This window comes from Capsicum annuum, chromosome 6 (genome assembly GCF_002878395.1).
Source record: "Capsicum annuum cultivar UCD-10X-F1 chromosome 6, UCD10Xv1.1, whole genome shotgun sequence".
Classification (NCBI taxonomy): domain Eukaryota; kingdom Viridiplantae; phylum Streptophyta; class Magnoliopsida; order Solanales; family Solanaceae; genus Capsicum; species Capsicum annuum.
Window position 1 is genome coordinate 183,282,136 of NC_061116.1, and position 22,472 is coordinate 183,304,607.

The 22,472-nt window shown below is 37.0% G+C and overlaps 1 protein-coding gene across 2 annotated transcripts; it reads left to right on the plus strand.

Annotated features, from left to right (window-relative positions):
• Positions 1–4,539: 4,539 nt before the first annotated feature.
• LOC107872889 (AP-2 complex subunit mu) lies at positions 4,540–21,861 on the plus strand. Of its 2 annotated transcripts, none has more exons than XM_016719539.2 (13): positions 4,540–4,827; positions 9,681–9,858; positions 11,426–11,516; positions 13,772–13,866; positions 14,088–14,177; positions 14,267–14,315; positions 14,386–14,524; positions 16,615–16,731; positions 18,354–18,444; positions 18,545–18,687; positions 20,416–20,530; positions 21,359–21,403; positions 21,483–21,861. In XM_016719539.2, the coding sequence occupies exons 1-13, from the start codon at positions 4,745–4,747 to the stop codon at positions 21,561–21,563; spliced, it is 1,317 nt and encodes a 438-aa protein (XP_016575025.1). In that variant the 5' UTR covers positions 4,540–4,744; the 3' UTR covers positions 21,564–21,861. The 2 variants fall into 2 exon arrangements, with proteins under 2 accessions (XP_016575025.1, XP_016575024.1); XM_016719538.2 differs by having other exon boundaries at positions 4,542–4,827; positions 14,085–14,177.
• The last annotated feature ends 611 nt before the right edge of the window (positions 21,862–22,472 follow it).

Here is a 22,472-nt window from a genome sequence, read left to right on the forward strand (position 1 = left end):
TGAACCACTATAACTGTAAGTAACTTATCAGGCGTCATGTGATCAATTCGAACTTCATGATTGGCTAAAGACTGAATATCCATAACCATATGTCATCTTTGGGTAGTAAATCGGGCCAAGATACCCATAGACTTCATACTCAAAGCGTCTACTACTATATTTGCCTTCCCAGGATAATATAAAATAGTGAGATCATAATCTTTAAGTAACTCTAACCACCATCATTGTCTCAGATTCAGATCTCTTTGCTTGAATAAGTATTGTAGACTCTTGTGATCAATATAAATCTCAAATGGCTCACCATAAAGATAATGATGCCAAATCTTAAGTGCAAATATGACCGCGACCAATTCCAAGTCATAAGCCATGTAATTCTTATCATAGACCTTTAGTTGTCGAAAAACATATGCCACCGCTTTACCATTCTACATTAAAACACAACCCAATCTAATTCATGATGCATCACAATTAATAGTGAAACCACCCTCTGTCGTAGGAAAAGTCAAAACCAGATCCAAAATCATTGTTGCCTTTAATTTCTGAAAGTTTTCATCACATTTGTCTGACCACTGAAAAACCACATCTTTCTGATTTAATCGAGTCAATGGAGCGGCTACCTTTAAGAAGTCCTCTACAAACCTCCTGTAATAATTATCTAGTCCCAAGAAACTGCGTATCTCTATAATAGTACTAGGTCGAGACCAATCTAGAACTACCTCAATCTTCTTTGAAGCAACATGAATCTCATATCTTGACACCACATGCTCCAAAAAAGAAACCATGCCCAACCAAAACTCACACTTTGAGAACTTGGCATAAAGCTTTTGTTCTCTAAGTGTCTGCAACATAACTCTCAAATGTTGTCCATATTCTGCCTCACATCGAGAGTAGACCAAAATTTCATCAATGAACACAATCATAAAATGATCTAAGTATGGATTGAATACCCAATTCATGAGGTTCATAAATGATGCAGGTGCATTAGTTAGTCCAAAAGACACCACTAAAAATTCAAAATGCCCATACCTGGTCTGTAAAGATGTCTTAGTGATATCATCAGCCTTGATTCTTAGCTGATGATAACTCGATCTTAAGTCAATTTTAGAAAAATGAGTAACACCCTATAACTGATCGAATAGATCATCAATATGAGGCAAAGGATATTTATTCTTGATTGTTTCCTTATTTATATGCCTGTAGTCAATGAACATCCTCATCGTGCCATCTTTCTTTTTCACAAATGGCACAAGTGCATCCCAAGGTGACACACTAGGTTTGATGAATCCCCTATCAAGTAACTCTTGGAGTTGAGCTCAACTGGAGCCATACAGTAAGTTGGAATAGAGATAGGTTGAGTCCCTGACACTTAAGTCAATGCTTAATTCAATTTATCTCATCAGAGGTAGCCCAAGCAAATTATTTGGAAATACGTCAATAAACTCTTGAACAATGGGAACATTGTCAATAGAAATATTCTTTGCTCAAGTGTCATGAACAGTAGCAATAAAACCTGAAAAACCATGATTAATCATTCGGTGGGATTTTACATAAGATATTATCTTTCCCTGATTTACGAAAGTCATACCTTTTCACGCTAAAGGTGGTTCTTCGGGAATATCAAAACGTATAAGCTTAGCATAATAATTAACCAAAGCGTAACAAGATGCCAACAATCCATACCCATAATCACATCAAAGTCAGTCATTGGCAACACAAGTAGATCTACTATGGTGTCCTTACCATGAATAGATATCATACAATCTCTATTAACTCTATTCACTGATAAGGTCTCCTCCACTGGAGTCAAACATATATGGCACAATAAGAGTATCAACCATTTTTTCTAAGAATGAAGTAAAGGATGGAGACACATACGAGTACGTAGAACCAGGATCAATAAGAGTATATGCCTCAGGAGAATTTATAGTGATAATACTTGTGACTACTATATTAGATGCCTCTTTGTCCTATCTAGACATAACAAAGAATCTCGGTGGTCCACCTGTTGTCCGAAAGCCCTGAGCACCCTGTCGACCTCGCCCGCAAGCACCTTGTGGAGTGATCTTAGTTAGCTGAGCGTGAGCATGAGTACCTATAACATCTCTCTACACCTGGGTAATATCTTGACTATAACCAAACTCTCTCTTAGGACAAAACTTAGCAATATGTCTTTTATCACCACAAGTATAACAAGGGCCTCCAACTCCAAAACAACGCCTATTATGATTTCCGCCATAATTAGAACATTTTGGATATTGTTTAGACTAAAAAGAACTGTTACTCTTTCGTTGCATTTGTTGTTGACCTGTCTAGCTGGATAACTATTCCGTGAAGACTAGCTTACTGACTCTGATTGCGTAGGTGTAGACTGTCCACGATAAAAACCACTCTTGCTTCCAAACTGAGCGCCACTAAACCCACCTGAGTTACGCCTCTTTTTGTTTTCTTGATTAATTTTTTCTATCTCATAATAAGACTCAGAATGAAGAGCACCGTCAACCACCTCAGTATAGGATCCATTACGCATATCCCATATCATAAATCCATGGTAACGAGCCTCAAGTCCATCTATAAATTATCTCACTTTCTCTCCCAGATCTGCAACAAAAAATGGAACATACCTGGATAATTCAGTGAACTTAGCTTTGTATTCAGTAACTGTCATAGATCCCTGTCATAAGTCATTAAACTGGTGTCTCATGTCATCTTGTTTTCTCAATGGAATAAATATGTCCATAAATATGGCGGAAAACTCTAATTAAGTGATCGGTAGTAGCCCTACTTGTCTTTCCTTCAAAATGGAAGTCCTTCATGCCTCTAGAGACCCTGAAACAGTAAAGTAATAAATTCTACACCACGAGTCTCCTTCAATTCCAAAGTAGTCAATATTTTCTCACAACGATCAATAAAATTTTGAGGCTCAATAGTAGATAGGGTAGCATCAAACTCCGGTGGCTTAAGATCCATGAAATTCTTAAGATCCTTGGTTTCCCCACAATTGCAACCGAATGATCAACTGGTTGAGGTGTCTCAGTAGCCATAATATTTATCTGAACATGCGTTTGTGAAGTAGCCTGAGGAGGTGGAACTCGACCCTGATTAGGCACCAATGCCTTAAGTATATTCATCAATCTTACTACTTCGTTCGCAGGCAATGCAACAGTAGGTACAGTAACTAGCACTACAACTGGAGCCTCTGAATCCACCTGATCCTCCACTTGCTTAGAAGCAACAACTTGGGGATGACCCCCGTTCCCAACTCCAGGCTGAGGATCGGTTTGTGTCCTAGTTCGACACTTAGTTGGATGAGACCTAACTCGACCATCCCCAAAAGTAGAATCTTGGCCAGTACAACATCCAGAAGGTGCATTAGATTGAATAGTGAAGGAAGAACCACGTCTCTTAATCATCTGCTAAACAACATTTAAAGGTTAGACTTACTTCAACTCAACGCACGAATAATGAATAAAAAAGAGAAAACTTCCTAGATGTTTTGTAGCCTCAAATTCATAAGTATGGGCACCTACATACACATGAACAAGAATCTACTAAATACTGTTCCATGATCCGAGACCTAAATCCTAGGCTCTAATACCAACTTTGTCACGTCCCAAAATAATTTCTAGACGTGACTGACTCTCGCTAACACCACATATCGAAAATTAATTTTTCACACATTCACAATGTCTATAAGCACTGAGGCAAAAATATATGCAACTCTAAATGCATGAAATACTCATTAACGCAAAGTAATTATCCAACTAGATACCATATAACGATTTATGAAAATAACAATAGCATATATAATAAATTTCTAGCTTAAATCTCACACTAAGACCATGGAGCATCTAAACAAAGTTACATAAGTTCAACTTTCGGGCATGCAAATCCAACGAAAAGAAATATAATCTAAAAATACCTAAAGTTGGATGACAGCCTCAACGAAATCCATACGTAAAGACCGTCGGCGCTAGTCTCTCCCTCTGCAACTATATCTGCAGAGATGCAAGTAAGGAGTGAGCTATATATAAATATAACCCAGTAAAATCCTCGACTTACTACTTTAATACCCCTGAAACAAGTGTTAGAAAATATAAGGCACAACAAAATAGTCTCCTATTCTTATCTTTTTCTTATTTAGTAGTACTATTTTGTATTCATGAGTATCTTATTCTTCAATTTTACTTCTGCTTGTTTTTTCTTGCTCGTTTATTTTGTTATCTTGTTATCGTTATCTTTTTTCAATTTTGCTTTGATCTGCTTTTTTTCAAATCAAGTCTCTCTCAAAAACAACATTCTAGCGCATAAATTCACATACATTTTATCTTTTCAGACCCACTCATAAGAGAAAATATTATTGTTTTTGTAATAGTTTAAGATTGTTTGTGATTTTTTCATCAACAATTATGTTAGTTAACAAAGTTTTTTTTTTTTTTTTTTCAAAAAAGGGGGCCCTAGGTATAACAAGTAACAAAATTGGTGATGTAAGGGCAAAGTAGACCTTTTAATCGTCTGTTAAAATTTAAAGCTGGTCAGACGAAGCGCACGTGATGTCGTCTTCATTTCTTTTCTGGCGTTGTTGAAATTAGAAAAAAGTAGGGAAGACGGCGAATTTAAGCTGTCCCCAACTGGCGACATTTTTCTTCTCTCTCACCTACACCAAAATTGAACAACATTTTTCGAATAATTTAGATCTGAGTTGATCATCGAAGCTTCTAGATCCCATTTTTGGTAAGTTGCAGCCATGCCTGTGGCAGCTTCAGCTATTTACTTCCTTAATCTCCGTGGCGATGTCCTCATCAACCGCCTATATCGTGACGACGTCGGGTATGTAGAATTTGTCATTTTGTTTTCTGATTTCTGTATTGTATTCTGGAAATTGCTGTCTCAACATACACATGGATCTACGATTTTAGTTTTATATCACTATTATTCCCTCCGTTTCATATTACTTGGCTCATGTTGATCTGTCATTTTTATTGAGAAAGCTTGAATTAGTGGTGTATTTTACTAAACTAACCTTATTGAGGATGCTTAGGTACTCTAAATTTACTAGCATTACATGTATTCCCACATAGTGGGTTCTGGGGGTAAAGTGTACGTAGTCCATACCACTACCTCCGATGAAGTAGAGAGGCTGTTTTCGATAGACCCCGTCGCAGGACAGATAATAGTATAACCACAAAAACATAAAAATAAACAACAAAATGGGTAACACATTGCTAGATAATAAAAGAAGTAACAAACCGACAGTGTAACACTATAAATTTACTAGCATTACTTTATGTAGCTATTTAATACTAAGGGTAGTGTGTGAAAAAAGTTATAAAATTTATCTTCATTTGCTAAAATGGACAAGTAAAATGAAACATCTACTTTTCTTTTTGGATAACCGTGGTGTCCGGGCCAGCCTGCTGCGCACCTCAATTAATTCCACGGATACTTGTCACCTTCCACTAGCTGCAACATGTACCAGTTAACTCTATCCACGAAGGCTATGACAAATGGGAAGAAAATCGCCTAGTGTTTTTGTCTTTACTTGGATTTGAACCTTTGAACCTGAGACGTCATGGTTCGCACCTACTTCATTGACTAGTAGGCACTACCACCTATTTTTGTCATAGGGTCGACAAGTAAAATAAAACGGAGGGAGTACTTTATTTAGGAATGCATTTGATTTAGCATAGATACATATTTAGATATTCGTGTGTTTGGAACTTTTTAAAATATTTATATATTAATACTGTATTAGAATGCATCATCACAAAGTAGCAGTGGATACATGTATGCATGTTTTACAATTGTCTGTAGTATCAGTTACCAATATCCAAAGGCAATCTCCTTGGTATCACTCTTAGCCAGATCCTCAACAAAAGATTGGGTAGCTTGCTGCAAGTAACAGACTTCCAATATTTCTTCAGAAATGGTACTAGAAGAAAAAGAATCAGCACTTACCCCTGAATAGTAGCTATCTAGCTGATATCTCTGACTTGTAATGACATCAAACTTTTACAATGGACAATCTTGACTGCTATTAAAAAAACTAGTCACCTGCAACTGAGTTTGTGGTAGTATCATAGCTGTGATCCAGTATGTAATGACCTTCTAGTTCCCCGTGCATACATATGAACTTGGTTAATTAAAGCATTCTTTGTTCCCATGTCCAGATTCTTTCCTGTAATGGCTATAGCTTTTTTTTTGATAACCGTGGTGTTCGGGTCACCTTGCATGCACCTTGATTAAATCAATGGGATACCTGCCACCTCCCGCTAGCAACAGGTACCAGGTAACTCTGTCCACTAAAGCTAGGATAGATGGGAAGAAATCACCTAGTGTTTGTGGGAAATTGAACCCGAGACCTCATGGTGCTCAACCCACCTCATTGAACCACTATGCCACACCCTTGGGTGCAAGTAATGTCTATAGCATTAGCAACACTAACGTGTAAAAATTTGGGGTAGGATCCATAGGTATCTCGATCAGGGATTGAGTCGCATAGTCCAGTCCTTATTCGTAATATACGGGTTAGGAATCCACCAGTGATATTATTATAGGCATTTAAGATTGAAAGCGAAACTTTTGTTATTACAACGAAGACCCAATGGGTTTTTAGGGAAGGACTTGCTTCCATACAAAGAATTTCTCCATTTTCCGGAATAAGCTACACTGGTTGCGAGGCTCAACATGGAATCATGAGCTTGTTGCAATTTCCACACATTAAAAAAAAAAAGGCAGCCCGGTGCACTAAAGCTCCCACTATGCGTAGGGTCCGGGGAAGGGCCCCACCACAAGGGTGTATTGTACGTAGCCTTACCTTGAAACAATAAGGCAAACAATTTGCATACATAAGGAACAATTAAATCGAAGAATGAGAAACAATATGAAGCTGAAAGCCAAGATGAAGGAAATTAAGAATTAGAGAGAAAACATAGATTTGATTCTTATGCTGTTAAATGGGGACTACAACTGAATATAAAGAGTGCAGGAGTAATCTAGACCACGTGGACGTTGGTGACATTACCATCCTAACAAACTGTACCAGGGTGCTAAAGAAATAAAAACAAAAAGTTGGGACTGAACTGTAAATAGATGGAAACTGTTGCGTTGTGCTTAAGCTTTGATGCGAAGTGCAAAACATGTTGATGACTTCTCCTCGTTTAATGTGCACTTCAGTGTCGTCATCAAGGTTTTAAAATATACTTTTTCTTGCCAATGAGCCTCTCCTGAAGAAGCGTTACACTTTATCATTATTTATTTTAAATTTCTTTCTCCATATATTTGTTATTCATGCTTACAATTATTAGTTTTGGACTAAACATATAATATTTGAACTTTCTTCTCCATTTTCGCCTTTTTTCATTAAAGCGCACACTTGCGCTTAAATTCCCAGTGAACCTTAGAGCTATGTTGCGCTTTTCGCTTTTTATAATGTTGGGTGACTGGGAGGGTGGAATGCAAGGCAAAGGATGTGGCTACTCCCTGCTGCCCTGAATACACATCCACACCTTGGAAAACTGTTGCAATGTGTGTTTCTGGAAGCTCGAAATGCAATTTATCTTATGCAATTAAAGTAGGCTTCTTTGTTTGTCCTCTTTAGCGGAATTAAACTGGTTCTCGAGATCATGCCCTAGGAATTCTGAGAAGATGAGGGATAATAGAGAGTATATCAAGCATTAACTTTGTTTAAAGCATATGTGACAATTTTCTGAACAATTTATTTGTTGCGCGATGCTGGTGCTTAAATTGAATAGGCTTGAGATCTTGAGTTCCACACTTTACATTTTCTCTGCTGGAAAAGAGGGGGATTAATGTCCAACAAGATAGAGTGTAATGAGACCATTTCATCCAATGCTAAGGTCTAGCTTATGTTTTTTTAGATGTGAGTTAGAAACAGTGGAAAATGACTAATTCAACAAATATTAAGTTCTGGACAGGTATTTGCAAAAGTGCAATTCATGGTGAGGACATAAAGGTTGAACCCATTAAATTTAAATCTTGAATCTGCCTCTGGTCATAAATGATTGTATTTGAAAGCGAGTGAGAGTTCTTGGGATTGTAAGTAAGAAATATCATTCCCGTATATCTTTTCAGAAAATAGTTTTTATGGCTGAGAATCCATCTGGAGCCTATCCTTCGGGCCAACCGCAACCTTGGCCGTCCTTCCTGAAAATACAAGCTTATGATGTTATGAGTATGCTGCCGAAAGCATATTCTGATGTCAGTTGGGCGAGCAATTCCTGACAAAGTAGATCTTGAAAGTTGACCAATAAAAATTTCTTTTAAATAGCATGAGATATGCTTGAGTTCTAATATCATCATACCCCTTTAAATATAGAGGGGATGAAACTGATCTAGCAGGAATCATCTTTTGTCTTTGGATGCCTTGGCGAGACAATGAAAACTAAAAGCAAAATCTTGTCAAAAGAATGAAAGTAAAGGCTAAAGCAGCAAGAAATGGCCTGAAGGTCTACTTTGGCCATCTGCTGGTTGTGGTTTAATGATGTTAGTTAACTTTAGATTCAATGAACGTTTGCCTATTGTAAACCAGGACAGAGACAAGCTGGGATACATATTTGAATTGGACCTTTGTTATGCTTATTTGCTTCAAATGGATGTCCCATTGCTCTCTTCATCTATGCATATTTTCCTCTTATTTGCAAAAAGATTATCACCTTTCAATTTCGCTTTTTAATATTTGATATAACTAAACCAAATTGAAGAAAGTCATTACTCTAGGTAGAGTGTTTTTCTTTTAACTCTCGCACAGTGTTATCAAATTCTTATTTGTTTTACAGTAAATATTAGTTCTCTTTTGGATTCCTAATTTAGCTTTAATGTTAGTCTTTGCCTTTTTCCTTCTTGTTCTCAAGTTTGACCTTGTTCACTTGGATTGATAAAATAAACTGCCCATTTTTCTCTTAATCAGTCAGTGGTCACACGTGTAACAGGTATTTGGTTAATTTGAATACAAACATGAAACATGCTAAGCTTATAAGAGTTGTGCTTCTTATCCTGCTATCAAAAAATTCTGACCAATGTTAAGCTTTGATTTGTCAAATTTTTGACTTTGACATCCGTTGCAATTACCATTATCTAGGTGATACAGAATGGAACTTGGCCTAACTTAACCTCAAGAGCTAGCTCATGAGGGGAGGATTGCCTAAGTCCACATAAGGAGACCAATTACCCATTTCCTTTCCGATGTTGGATATTTAATACACCCCGCACGTCCATGTTTCGTTAACTGGAGCGTGGACAATATAATGTGGGGGACCAACACCGGTGAACAAAGATTTAGGATGGGCCTGGCTCTGATACCATGATAAAGAATGGATCTTGGGCCTAACTCAACCTCAAAAGCTAGCTCATGAGGGGAGGATTGCCCAAGTCCATAGAAGGAGGCCAATTACCCATCCCTTTTCCGATGTGGGATATTTAACAATAGGTTTTATAAATAACTTGTATTTGCTCTATGTTTCTTGTTACCATTTTGATTACTGATAAATAAGTTTGTGCAGTAAACCAAGGAGATCTTGCCTTCAGCTTCGTACTTCCTTTCTTTCCCTTTTTCCCCTAAAATATGTGCAGAAGTCCATGATGCTATCATCGGTGAAAATAAAGAAGTCTATTGCAATATAATCTGTGATCTTCTCATTAAACTGTGACCTTGATTTAAACAGGGGTAATATGGTAGATGCCTTCCGGATGCATATAATGCAGACAAAAGAACTTGGGACATGTCCTGTCAGGCAGATTGGAGGTTGCTCTTTCTTCTACATGAGAATTAGCAATGTCTATATTGTGATTGTAGTTAGCAGCAATGCAAACGTCGCATGTGCATTCAAGTTTGTTGTTGAGGTAACCTCACTCTCCTAGTAATTAAGTTTGTAAAATAGTTCGTACTTGCAGAGTTTTTGAGGATTTGGTCTTTGGAAATGATGGTTTACTAGTATTCCAGTAAGCTTCCAGGAGCAGCAACAACAACAACAACAAACCCAGTGTATTTCCACAAAGTGGGGTCTGGGGAGGGTAAGATGTACGCAGACCATACCGCTACCTCCGAAGAAGTAGAGAGGCTTTTTCCGATAGACCCCCGGCTCGAGATACATAACAGTAACAAGGGGATGAATGACACAACAGAAAATCCGTGATAAGAAATAATGTCACTAGAAAACAGAGAAAATACGACATACGATAAATAAGGGCAACACAAAAAAGAGAGGATAAAAAGTATGCAAAAAAATACGAAGGACACCTTCCTAGTTGTAACATACTCGCACATACCAAAGACACCTAAGGATACTAAGATTCCTTAGATTACTAGCCCGGCAACACAAGGTCTCACCTAACCGCTTGCTACACCCCACACACTCACACTAGCCTTCTACCCTTATCCGCAACCTCCACACCTTCCTATCTACACCCCAATAAGCTTCCAGAAGCATTTTCAGTAAATGCAGGGTTATATTTTTGCTAGCTGGACATTAGTTTGTTATATTTAACAGCCTTATTTTGTTGAATAAATATCTGGAGTTTTTGTCTCTTCTTGGTTACTTGTTTTATTGTTGTTGGCTTGTGCTACCCTTTATTTCAACATTCAATTGGCAATAAATATAAAAACGTCTAATAATTATTAAAAGAAATCATTTACACATAATAAAAATCTGTATTTTATGTATCCGAAGCATTGCAGGATACCAAAATCCACTTTCTTATAGCTTGTTTGGCCAAGCTTTCAAAATCTACTTAGTTTGAGAGTGTTTTTTCATGGAAGTGCTTTTCAAAAAATTACTTTTGAAGAGCAACTGTTTCTATTTGGCTAATCAATTTTAAAGCACTTTTGCCCATGTTAGAAAGGTTATTTGTGCTTTTCCAAGGTTCCAAACGGCTTCTGTGAAATTTTAGCTTCTAAAAAACAACTTCCACTGCTTTCCAAAAGCACTTATTTTGTTCCTAAAAGCTTCGCTAAACACCTCAACTCTCTAAATGAGCATTTTTTCTAATAGCAATTTTAGCTTCTTAAAAGTTTGGCCAAACAGGCTATTAGTCTCCAATCCTTTGAATAAATAGAATTAGGTGCCCCACCTTTCCTTGAATATCATAAAATTTCAACCTAATGGCGTGACCTATCGGTTAATGAGATGGGTGAAAACCATAGGAAAGTCAGTTCAAATCCCAAGAGAGACAGAACATGCTAGGTGATATCTTCTGATCTGCTTAAGCATTGGTGGGTGGAGTTACCTAGTATGTATACTAGCGAGATGTAGCAGACATCCTTTGGAATAATCAAGGTTAATACAAATTTTCCCAAACACCACAGTTATAAAATTATATCACACATTTTCAACTATCTCAGGAGAAACATGCATGGGATTATGAGAAGGAGAAGAGGAGCATTTGACAATTCTTTTTGATTCTCATGCAGGCTGTTGCACTATTCAAATCTTATTTTGGCGGTTCTTTTGATGAAGATGCCATTCGTAATAACTTTGTTTTAATATACGAGCTTTTGGATGGTAAGCCATTTTGAGATTACTTATATTTGACATTTTAATCTAAAAGTTTGATGAAGAACCCTTCTATATTCCTTGTCAAAAAAGAAAAGGTCCCACTGTATTAGTATTATGTTCATATTTTTCGATTTTCTGTCTTCTCAAGTTTGATGTTGATATTTTATGTGTGTCAGTGTGTGATTGCTTTCCCCATTACCCACTTCCTTTTCTTTGAGAGGAAAATTATAACTGGATAGGGTACTACTGTTAAGATAACGTGGAAACAGGAAGGCAAACTTAAGGAGAGGCCAAGTTGGTTACATAGTCCTCCACTTCAATGGTTCAATTGAGTGATGACTGATAGGTGATGTCGTTCTTCATGGTTCTTCATGTTCTCTCTAGGAAGGAGATGTTGTTTTAATGGTCATGATTGCTTGTGTTTACCGTTGTGGTTTTCTTGAACATGAGGTTTGTATGAAGTATAAACAGGAGACACATATATATAGTAATTTCTGTTACGTTTTGCTGTTTTATGAAGAAGCTTTTTTCTTTTGTAATTGAGAGGAAAGGAAGTGTGGACAGAAATTTCTGTTGCCTTCGGTATGACATGTTTTTTAAAGCAACAATCCGTCCTCTATGGAGATTTTCAATACAAATTCACTTCTAGGGTTGCTGCTGTTCCACTAGAGAATACACTCTTTAGATACTTATATTGAAATATTTCTTTCGGACTGAAGCTCTGTACCAATGAATTGAATGTGATAGTTACCCTGGTTATTTTGTCTATGCTATCTGCCAGAAAATGTTTATTATCTAGGGTGGGTCCTATCACTTGGAATTGGACTATTAGCGAGTAAAATAGAGTGCGGGAATGTATTTATTACTAGTGTCTTATGTGATGGATGACACCGCCTATATAATCAGTGTATTTAATTTTTTTTTCAAAATTCCCTATCCGAATTTATTTTTTTATAAGTTTATTGTCCACATTTTACAACAACAAAAGCAAACCCAGTGTATTCCCACACAGTGGGGTCTGGGAGGGTAAGATGTACGCAGTCCATACCACCACCTCCGGAGAATTTTGATTTTTATATAATCGAAAATATACAACAATATGTCCTGTGTGGATTCCCCAGATAATTTTTTGAATTTTGTTAGCTCCTTAGCTTTAGCGTAATTGTACTAGAGCTTGCAGACGCAACTATTTTTGCTTCTACTTTTATAACTAATTTGCATCTTCTTGATGCCTTTAATGAAACATTTACATCATAAATTAAAAAAAAAAATCTATACGACAAAATTTACCACCCGAATTCGAAGAAACCAAAAGCTATTTAAATGGTATATTACAAGACGCAACCAGAAATAGCATGACTGGCAAAAGCATTGGCGGTGGAAAAGATTAGGAGAACACGAACACAACTGGTAGGAAATGGAAAAATATCAGGAAAATTTGAAGGAAATAAAAGAAATCGTCGTTTGGTGAGTGGGGGAAGAGCTTGAATGCTTCATTTGGCCAGTAAGGAGCGATATTGAGTATCAGGTATTCTTTCGTTGGAGAAGAAATGTAGTGGGTTAATGGGGAAGTGACTGATCGGTGATTGACTATTGGGACAATGGAAGGAAGAAGAGAAGCTGCCAGAAGATGGTCAAACGAAGTCCGTGCTCTAGGGCATCGGGATGGAGGGTCTTGAAATTGTTGTAGTGGATGGGAGGGGAGGAGGAAGAAGATGAAGACAAAAAAAAGTGGAACCTTGCCTGCCAATTAGTTGTCATGATTGAATCAGCACCTTCAGTGCAATGTCCCTTTGCACAGTTGTTTCCCTTTTGTATTTATATGGGATATCCATTCAGTCATTGCCTCAAATCTCGAAGGTGATTGCAACCCCAACTCCCTTGCGATGAAACATTATCTGGATCATTTATAAAAATAAAAAGATAATCTCGGATAGAATAGTCAAATATGGTCTAATTTTGAATGGTACCAGGGGCAGATTTTGTCTAACCCGTGGCTGATCTGGTGTATGAAATGACAGATGTGCCTTAATGTTTTCATTATTATCTGTTCCATGCATGGACATCTTAAACTTATTTTATCAACCTTTTTGTTTTTTGGAGTATGACAATGACAACTAACTATGGACAAGCTAATTACTTTAATCTGCATAAATCCGATAATCATTTGTGTAAGCCACAAAGTTTAATGTTCAGTCATTTTCATATACCTATCTAATGTGCTCTGTAAATTGATTTTCGTTAATCTGCTTATATCACAGAGATAATGGACTTCGGTTACCCTCAAAATCTTTCACCTGAAATCTTGAAACTCTATATTACTCAGGAAGGGGTTCGCTCACCCTTCTCGTCAAAGGTTAGTTGTCTCTACTTGCTTTCATAGCATCATAGAATAGTTTATAATAATTTATCTATTTGGTTATCCTTAAAAAGTAGTTTCATGAGATACCTTGGAAGAAAGAATATCAGCCATGAGATGTAAATGGTATAGCAAATATGGCTAATTTATTCTTTCTCAAAAGAAAAGAAGAATGGATAACTCTATTGTCATCTTCTTCTCATGCACAAACCCAGCAGCCTTTGGATAGACCAGTTCCGAATGCCACATTACAAGTCACGGGTGCTGTTGGTTGGCGCAGGGAGGGTCTTGTTTACAAGAAGAATGAGGTGGGTTTTGCTGTTTACCTCTTAACCTTTTCTGTAGTTCTCTTACCCACCCAATTTCTGTGCTTAGTTAGGATTTATATTTTTGATAGGTGTTTCTGGATATCGTGGAAAGTGTTAATCTCCTGATGTCTTCAAAAGGTATAAAATTCTTGTGTGGCTTGGTGGATGCGTTTCTGTTTTCAGCTTTCCACTAACAAGATAATTGTAGGTAGTGTGCTCCGTTGCGATGTAACTGGGAAAGTTCTGATGAAATGCTTTCTTTCTGGAATGCCTGATTTGAAGTTGGGGTTAAATGATAAGATTGGCCTTGAGAAAGAGTCGCAGCTTAAATCCCGTCCAACAAAGAGGTAATTTCTGAATACTTGTGTTTCATTCACTGGACCTTATGCCTGCAGAATTTGCTTCTTGAACTACTTGTTTCAGTAAGGTTTACATAATTTCCAAATTCGGCTAACTATGTACTGAGTTTACACTTTCACGTGAAGAAAATTAAAGATTTTAGTTCGTTTGAAATTCCGGGGTTCCATCGGAAACAACCTCTATACCACACCTCACCTCCGAGGTAGTGGTATGGACTGCGTACACTTTACACCTTTCCAGACCCCACTTTGTGGGAATATATTGGGTATGTTGTTGTTGTTGTAGTTCGTTTGAAATCAGACCTCCTCAAAAAGGAAAGAATGATTTTCTGTCATTTTGTCTAATAGGAAGAGGAATATTAATGCTTGATAAGGAAAGTGATTGGGTTGTTCAAGAGAATTAACAGGAATTTTCTTGATGCAGAAGGTTCATGAAACTTCTCTGCTGAAAATATCTTTTTTTTTGGATGAAAAGGTAAAGATTTTATTACCAAGTACCACCAAGAAGGTTCTTCTAAGAGTACATCATAGTAGAGGGCCTCCTTCTATATATTGAAGGAACTCACCGATCCAACAAAGAGCCTAAGCTAGATGCCGCATTCTTCCTACACCACAAATAAAGGCTCTTACCGCATCTAGATTTTACATTTGCAATGTTATCACTCTTATTGTTGAAACATCTACTGTTATAGCCAAGTATTCCAGAAAATGCAAGTAGGAAATTGGTAATGCTTGTTGTCTTTAGCATCTGGCTGTGCACACCAGATGCATAAACAAGTTCTATACTTCCTGGCATAACCCATTGGACTCCTCAAATGTCGGTCAGATTTGCCTGATAAAACATAAAGGTGCAGTGCAGTAGTAGATGATTCTCTGATTCATTAGCCCCTCCACATAAACAATATCTACTGTGCACTGCTGAGACCCCTTTTCCGTAGATTTTCATGGGTTAAACAAGCCAGATGAGTGACGATCCAAGTGAACAAGCAGCTCTAAGGGGTACAGTAGACTTCCAGATCACCTTCCGTGGCCAACATTCACGGATTCCACCCATTTTTCCTCTAGGCTTTTATCACATTCATTGACAGTAAATTTACCATCTTTCTTAATCTTCTACAACCCATGTTGCTTAGACTTTTCAAAAATGTTGTCACATCAGATCCTTCAAAAGTAATGCACTTTTGGAGGATGTGGCAATATTTTTGGAGAGTCCGAGATGAGCCACCTGATCAGAAAGACAGGTTCCAGTTTTTGAATGAAGTCATTTATGCAATCAATGTCCCAGTCATAGTAGTTCCTTCTTAAATGAAACGTCCATCCCTGTTTGGACAGCCATTGGCTACAATACAATCTTGTTAGAGATGATTGCATAAAGATCTGGAAGTTGCTCCATTAGATTGTCATCCAGCCATCTGTCTGACTACCCGGCGCTAGCTTTAGATGTTTAATGTTGCTTCTTGATGATGAATGTTTATTGTGAGACCAAAAGGTGCATCTTTAGGCGATGTATCGTTGTATACACTATTATTTTAAGGAAAAATATTATGTTGAATCCAAGTACTCTTCATGCTATATTTTAGAAAGCTTACCTTTACTCCAAAATAAATATTTCACGAAAATCCATACATGCTTCTTGTAATGTTTCTGAAATATAAAGTTCTAATATATTTGTTCCACTGTTCTGAAGGTACACTAGATGCAGATGGTAATAGTAATAAGATGTAGGGCAGGGACTATAAATAAGATTACCCGATCACATAATTTTACAAGTACCAGAATGATTACATGTGCCTTCAAGCATGTTTTTTCATAATTTTTAAAATGTTTATCTTCAATGTGGCATAATCTTTATAACCTAATACAACTTAAGTGTTAAACTATGCTTTAGATGTTGTACTGCTTCTGTCTGCTGTATTTCCATTTTATGCAGCGTCCACTACTTCCTATTCTATTTAAAGTTTAAACATGTAATATGTAGCTTTTCAGTTTGGTCTCCATGTTAGTTTCAGCCTATGCATTGTAGGTTTCCATTTTGTGTTGCTCACCAACAGATTGCATTACTCTGCTACTCTGTGCAGCGGGAAAACTATCGAGCTCGATGATGTTACTTTCCACCAATGTGTAAACTTGACGAGGTTCAATTCAGAAAAAACTGTCAGCTTTGTACCACCAGATGGTGAATTTGAACTGATGAAGTAAGTTCATACTTCTTTAGCTACCTGGTTTTTTTTGGGTTCTGTTTTTATCTTTATTATCGAAGGGGAGCCTTGGAGTAACTTGTAGTTACTGCCATGTGACCAGGAGGTCACGGGTTCAAGCCTTGGAAACTGCCTCTTGCAGAAATGCAAGGTAAGGTTGCGTACAATACACTCTTGTGGTGGGGCCCTTCCTCGGACACCGCGCATAGTGGTAGCTTTAGTGCACCGGGATGCCCTTTATCTTCTCAACCTGGAAGCCTGAGTCGGTGCTCTTCATTTATCTTTTATAGAACAATGATACATATACTTGGGAATTTTGCATACGTCATGGTGAATGATGATTTACCTTTAATATCTTACATCAACTTTGAAAAAATATTATACAATACCTTTAATCCCCTTTGATTTGTAATGCAATAGTAGGTTGGAAGTTCACTATAGTCAGGTGAAATCAGAGAGTATTCTGGTCATGCTTCCTAGATATAAATTTTCTGCTCCCTCTTTCCATCTGCGCATTCCATTTCCCTTCTCGAGACATTTTAAACTTATAAGTCACTTTTACATTAGATGATCTCCTTGTACACCATTCACAAGTTTCAACAATTTAAGAATTAAATTACGTGTGATCTTTTTTCTGTGAAGCACTTCACACAAGAATTTGAACAGTTAATTTGGTATCTTCTTTAACCATTACCAGAACAGTATGAAAGTAAAAGTACTATGCTACAACAACTACTTCTCAATCCCAAACAAGTTGGGGCAGGCTATATAAGCATCGCTTCTCCGTTTAAGCTCAAATCACGTCATCATCATTACCCAATAGAAATAAGAATAAAAATAAATTTTATTTCAAGAAACTAAAAGATTCTATGTCTAAATTAAGAAGTTTGAATCTCGAAAAGCGGATAAGTATCACATAAATTGGGACACTGGGAGTAATATTTAATTGCCTTTTGTACTTGGTTTTCTCAAATTAATGTCCACTTCCCAAAATTGGAATGTGTGCATCTCTATATACATATATATATATATATATATATATATATATATATATATATTAAATAAGGAATAAATGTGTTAAGTGGGAGTTGATCACTAGACCTCTTGGTAAACAACTTAACCTTCTACCAAGGGGACAACTTAGCTTTCTTAAATGTGAGATAAATGTGATGGTTCCTATTTTGTTGAGCAAGACGTCCTAATAAATCAAAAGTGTCATTTTTTAGCCTCCCTTTGATGTGAAATTTATATATATTCCTACATATAAGTAATAATGTATGTTCCACACTCTAATTAGAGAGTGAAAGGTTTGTCTTTTGAAAGCTTGGATAGTTTAAAACATTACTCAGCTTGAAAGACTTGCGGGGATTAATTCCTTAATTTTCTGGAGAAATCTAAATTTACCAGTGTCATCTGTAGTGTAGTGGAATAAGTCGTAATATATGTGGACTATATATATATCATGTACATATGTTTGATCACTCAGATGTGCTGAGGCTTTTTAACTCAAATATTTGTCACTTGGTTTAGGAAAAACAACAATTAATTTTATGCATATATTCAGGCATACTTTTTCATGACAGTGCCTGAATTTGTAATTGCAAACTTTTTTTCCTCAGGTACCGAATTACGGAAGGAGTAAATCTTCCTTTCCGTGTTTTGCCAACAATCAAGGAATTAGGTCGTACGCGAATGGAAGTGAATGTTAAGGTTTGTCACTCTTCTTTCAATATAGAATGAAAAAACTTCGAAGCATTGGTCTGCGCAGATATAATTTATAATTTTATAATATGATTTGTATCCTTTTCAGGTTAAGAGTGTGTTCGGTGCGAAAATGTTTGCTCTTGGAGTTGTCATTAAAATTCCAGTGCCAAAGCAAACTGCAAAAGCAAGCTTCCAGGTGACATCAGGGAGAGCAAAGTACAATCCATCCATTGACTCTTTGGTGTGGAAGTGAGTATTCCGTGGATTTATCTTTTTGGCATAATTCTATGGGGTTACAAACTCAATTTATTTCAGGGTATGACCATAGGGCCCAGGGTTGACTTTTTCTTCAACTCAGTCTAAAAATATGGAATTGACATTGCTCTGTATTGGACATTGTTTGTGTGGGGTGGGGGTGGATGACTCTTTTCACGGCAGAAATTGTTAGGGAAGACTCCCTTCCAAGTGAACATTTGGAAATTCAGTCTATATAGGTTAATTAGACCTCTTATACAGACTGGGATGAGAACTTCAAATGCGCAGAAGGTTTCTGCAGATTCTTGTAACCCTACATTTCTGCTAGCTGTGCACTTAGAATGATTGACTGCTTAAATGCTTGAAGGAGTTGACTGAATTCAGACTTCCTTCGGTTGCTATAGATGATCTACAGACGCTTTAACATTAATTTTTACTAATTGAGTTAGCTCTTATGGAACTACAGCCAATCTCACTATCTGAATCGTATTCAACTGTCCGCAGAGGTGTAATCGCATTAGTAAAGATCTTATTAGTCCAAGGCGAAGATTTGTCCTTGGCTATCATGTTGTCCATTATCATAAATCAAAATGATGTACAACATGCAATTTTTCAATGTCTTACATCCCTTCACTTGTCAATCCTTTTTACCGTGGAATTTGCTGCCATTTTTTTGATAAGGATGAGAATATTGTCTGTCAAATTTTATCTTTTTGTTTGGTGGCATTTAATGTCTTATAAAATGTTTTCACCACATTCTTGTTACTGAAATTTGACAGCGTTACAAAGGGAAACCTGTAAGGCTATACTGGTTTCTTTATGTAATCAAAGGAGAATAATGCATGAGTCAGAGTGATCCATTTTGTTTAAACTGGAGGCAGTGAAATCTTCTGTGGAAGGGAATGTTTATCTTCTAGTTGCCTTGCAATATGTTGTATAGTCACGCGTATTTTTTGTCTCCTCTGCATGATTGCTCGCTCATAGGTGCTTTCCTTTTAGCAAGTAGATTTGCACACACTTCAACTAAGCTTATCTGTTTATGCTCGAAAGTGGACAATCAGATGTTCTTATACTATAACTCGTCTCTGTTTCAAACAATATGGAATTTTCACCGCATCGTTTTTTCCAGCCTTTCAAGCGTTTATTATAATGCAGCCTCAAAAAGTCTTGAGGGCAGAATATATGCTCTACAACTGATCCAAAAAAAGGGGGAGAAATGTGCTGTACAGGAAGGGGAAGCTCTGGTTAAAAATATGGGGAATCTTCTTGGTCAAGTTTTTGTCCATGGCAGTGGAAGACAACTGATGCTCAAATTTTGATTCTTTTCTTTGTTGCTTCTAAAGGAATTAATTGTCCCTAATTCTTCTAGATATCATAATCCGAAAAAGGTGATAATTAACCAGATTTTTGTGCTCATACAGTAGCAAGTAACATGATTGCTGAGTGTATTTGACAAATCTGTTCTTTTTTCCCCCTTTTGTGTTTTTAATTTTAAGTATCCATAATTTCAGTTTCTCGACCATGTGGTGGCACAGGAGTAGACACACAAATGTTCTCTTCCAGTTTGCCACTGATCCAAGATATTGTTGTGACCATTATTTAATTGTGTATTGACCATGTTCTGTATTCTTTAATTGTATGCAAGCTATATTTTCCAACCTTCTTCTGCAGTGAATGTAGTTTCTTGTGGTTTGGATCTTCAATATGGGCTTCTCGTTGCAGGATAAAGAAGTTTCCTGGGCAAACTGAGTCAACACTGAGTGCCGAAGTGGAGTTGATTTCAACAATAGCAGAGAAGAAGTCCTGGACTAGGCCACCAATTCAGATGGAATTCCAGGTGCCTTGAATGCCTTCTTTTTGGCTTTTTTGGTGGGGGTGGGGGGTTGTGAGATGGGTGATAACTGTATTTACATGGTTGATAATAGCATGTATTTCCTAGCTTCAATGGTTCTTATTCTTGGAGAGGGTGGACCTGAAAGTGAGAGAATTTTGGTATTAGATGCAAATGGCCGAACCTAATGCTTAGAAAAAAACATTTCCAAAAGGACAACTAAGAGTAGGAGACCGCTATTGAATGTTGTATGGTAGCTAGCCATATCAAATTGTTATTCCAGCCAAGTTTACTGACTGATTGGAGGAGCTTAACGTTGTTAGGTAAGAAGGGAAGGGAGAATAAAGGAAGGAAACAGTGAGACGATTTCATTCTCATTCTTTGTTTCTGTTGACAAGAAAGTGGGAGGGAGGAAAAAAGTAGATACCGTTGCTTTTTCATTGACCAAAGTTGGACTTAAAGAGAAAATTGACTTTGTAGTTTCTCTTTTATTTTCTTTCTAGTTTCTCTTTGTTTGAATTTAATAGCTTTCTTTTCTTTCCCTTTTTCTATCTTCCAATCAAGGGGTTAGTAAATTATTATGGATGTAAGTAGTAGTGCATTTCACTCATTATTAGGGGAAGCTTTATGGGTCTCATCTGATGCCAATAGTTGTTTCTTCTGTGTTAAATCAGCATAGCAGTTAGAAAAAGTAAGTTTATAACGGGATTTGTTTCATAGAATCAGATACGACATTGATTAGGATTACTAACCTCTGAAATTTGTTGTGCTGCTTTGTTTCTATCATGGTCAAACTATTGGTTGTAGATGAATGACCCAGTTTTGTCATTGTAGGTTCCCATGTTTACAGCATCTGGACTTCGAGTTCGTTTTCTCAAGGTATGCTTGCCAAACTTGTAATTAACTTGGGACTGTTTTGGGGGTCTAAACACTGCTTCACCTACTAAACTGTCTGCAGGTATGGGAAAAGAGCGGCTACAACACAGTTGAATGGGTTCGCTACATCACAAAAGCTGGTTCTTATGAGATTAGGTGCTGAAAAATAGGTCAGCTGATCTTGTTTATAGGATCAGAATTATGGAAGCCCAACGTGTAGGGGTGCCATTTTGTTATGCTGGAAATGAAACTTTGTGCATCTTGTATTTTGAGGGCTTTTAAACATGGTTTGTCTATAGCATATTTGTTCTGTGAGATTCATTATACTGTTGTACAGGTTAGATCTTTACGACGACTAAGAAGAGGCTTTCGTTTCTACTCTATTTGTATATTTGACAGTTTTCCTTTTGAAAACCTTGGGAGACCAGGGTACAAAAATCCCTACAAGAATTTATTTTCAACTGTTCACCTCTGGTTTGCATAGCTTGTCATTAAAGTACCAGTTTTATCCTTATATATAAAAGATGAGAATGGACATGATATATTAATAGGACATACTACATATGCCTCGAGAAAACCAAACAAGCTAATTTAATATGGCCGGCTTTCATAAAGCACCTTTGGGCAGCAGCGACTATTGGGATCCAATTCTGCATCCTCCCTGCTTTGTTCTTTTGTGCTGATGGGAGGTAGTAGGTAATCAACGGAATTAATGTAATCACTGTTTCTATGCACTTCTTTTTTCCTACAAAGACTAATTCCCACTCTTTGGGGAATCTGCATTTGTAGCCGGCAGACTTACAATTAGTGCAAGAAAATACTACACCTCCTAATCAGAAGAATGTTTTAAATTCATCAAATCTAGTTGTCAATTTTAAATTCCTTCTGTTCCACTATAAATTATAGTTCTTCTTTTTAATCTCTTACAGAGAACAAACAAAATTCATTGACCCAATCTTTAAGGAAAAAAGAGTGAGATTGCACAAGCAATCTATTCATGTAAGAAGAAAAATGGGTCGTGCACGTTGTGCATGCAATATACACATCAAATACTAGTATAAGGTGTACACAT

Excerpts from the sequence above, each read along its gene's own strand:
- LOC107872889 (XM_016719538.2), top strand. The coding sequence starts at position 4,745 with ATGCCTGTGGCAGCTTCAGCTATTTACTTCCTTAATCTCCGTGGCGAT. Across the intron at positions 9,859-11,425 it reads CATTCAAGTTTGTTGTTGAG|GCTGTTGCACTATTCAAATC; the intron begins GTAACCTCACTC and ends ATTCTCATGCAG. Across the intron at positions 13,867-14,084 it reads GCTCACCCTTCTCGTCAAAG|CAGCCTTTGGATAGACCAGT; the intron begins GTTAGTTGTCTC and ends GCACAAACCCAG.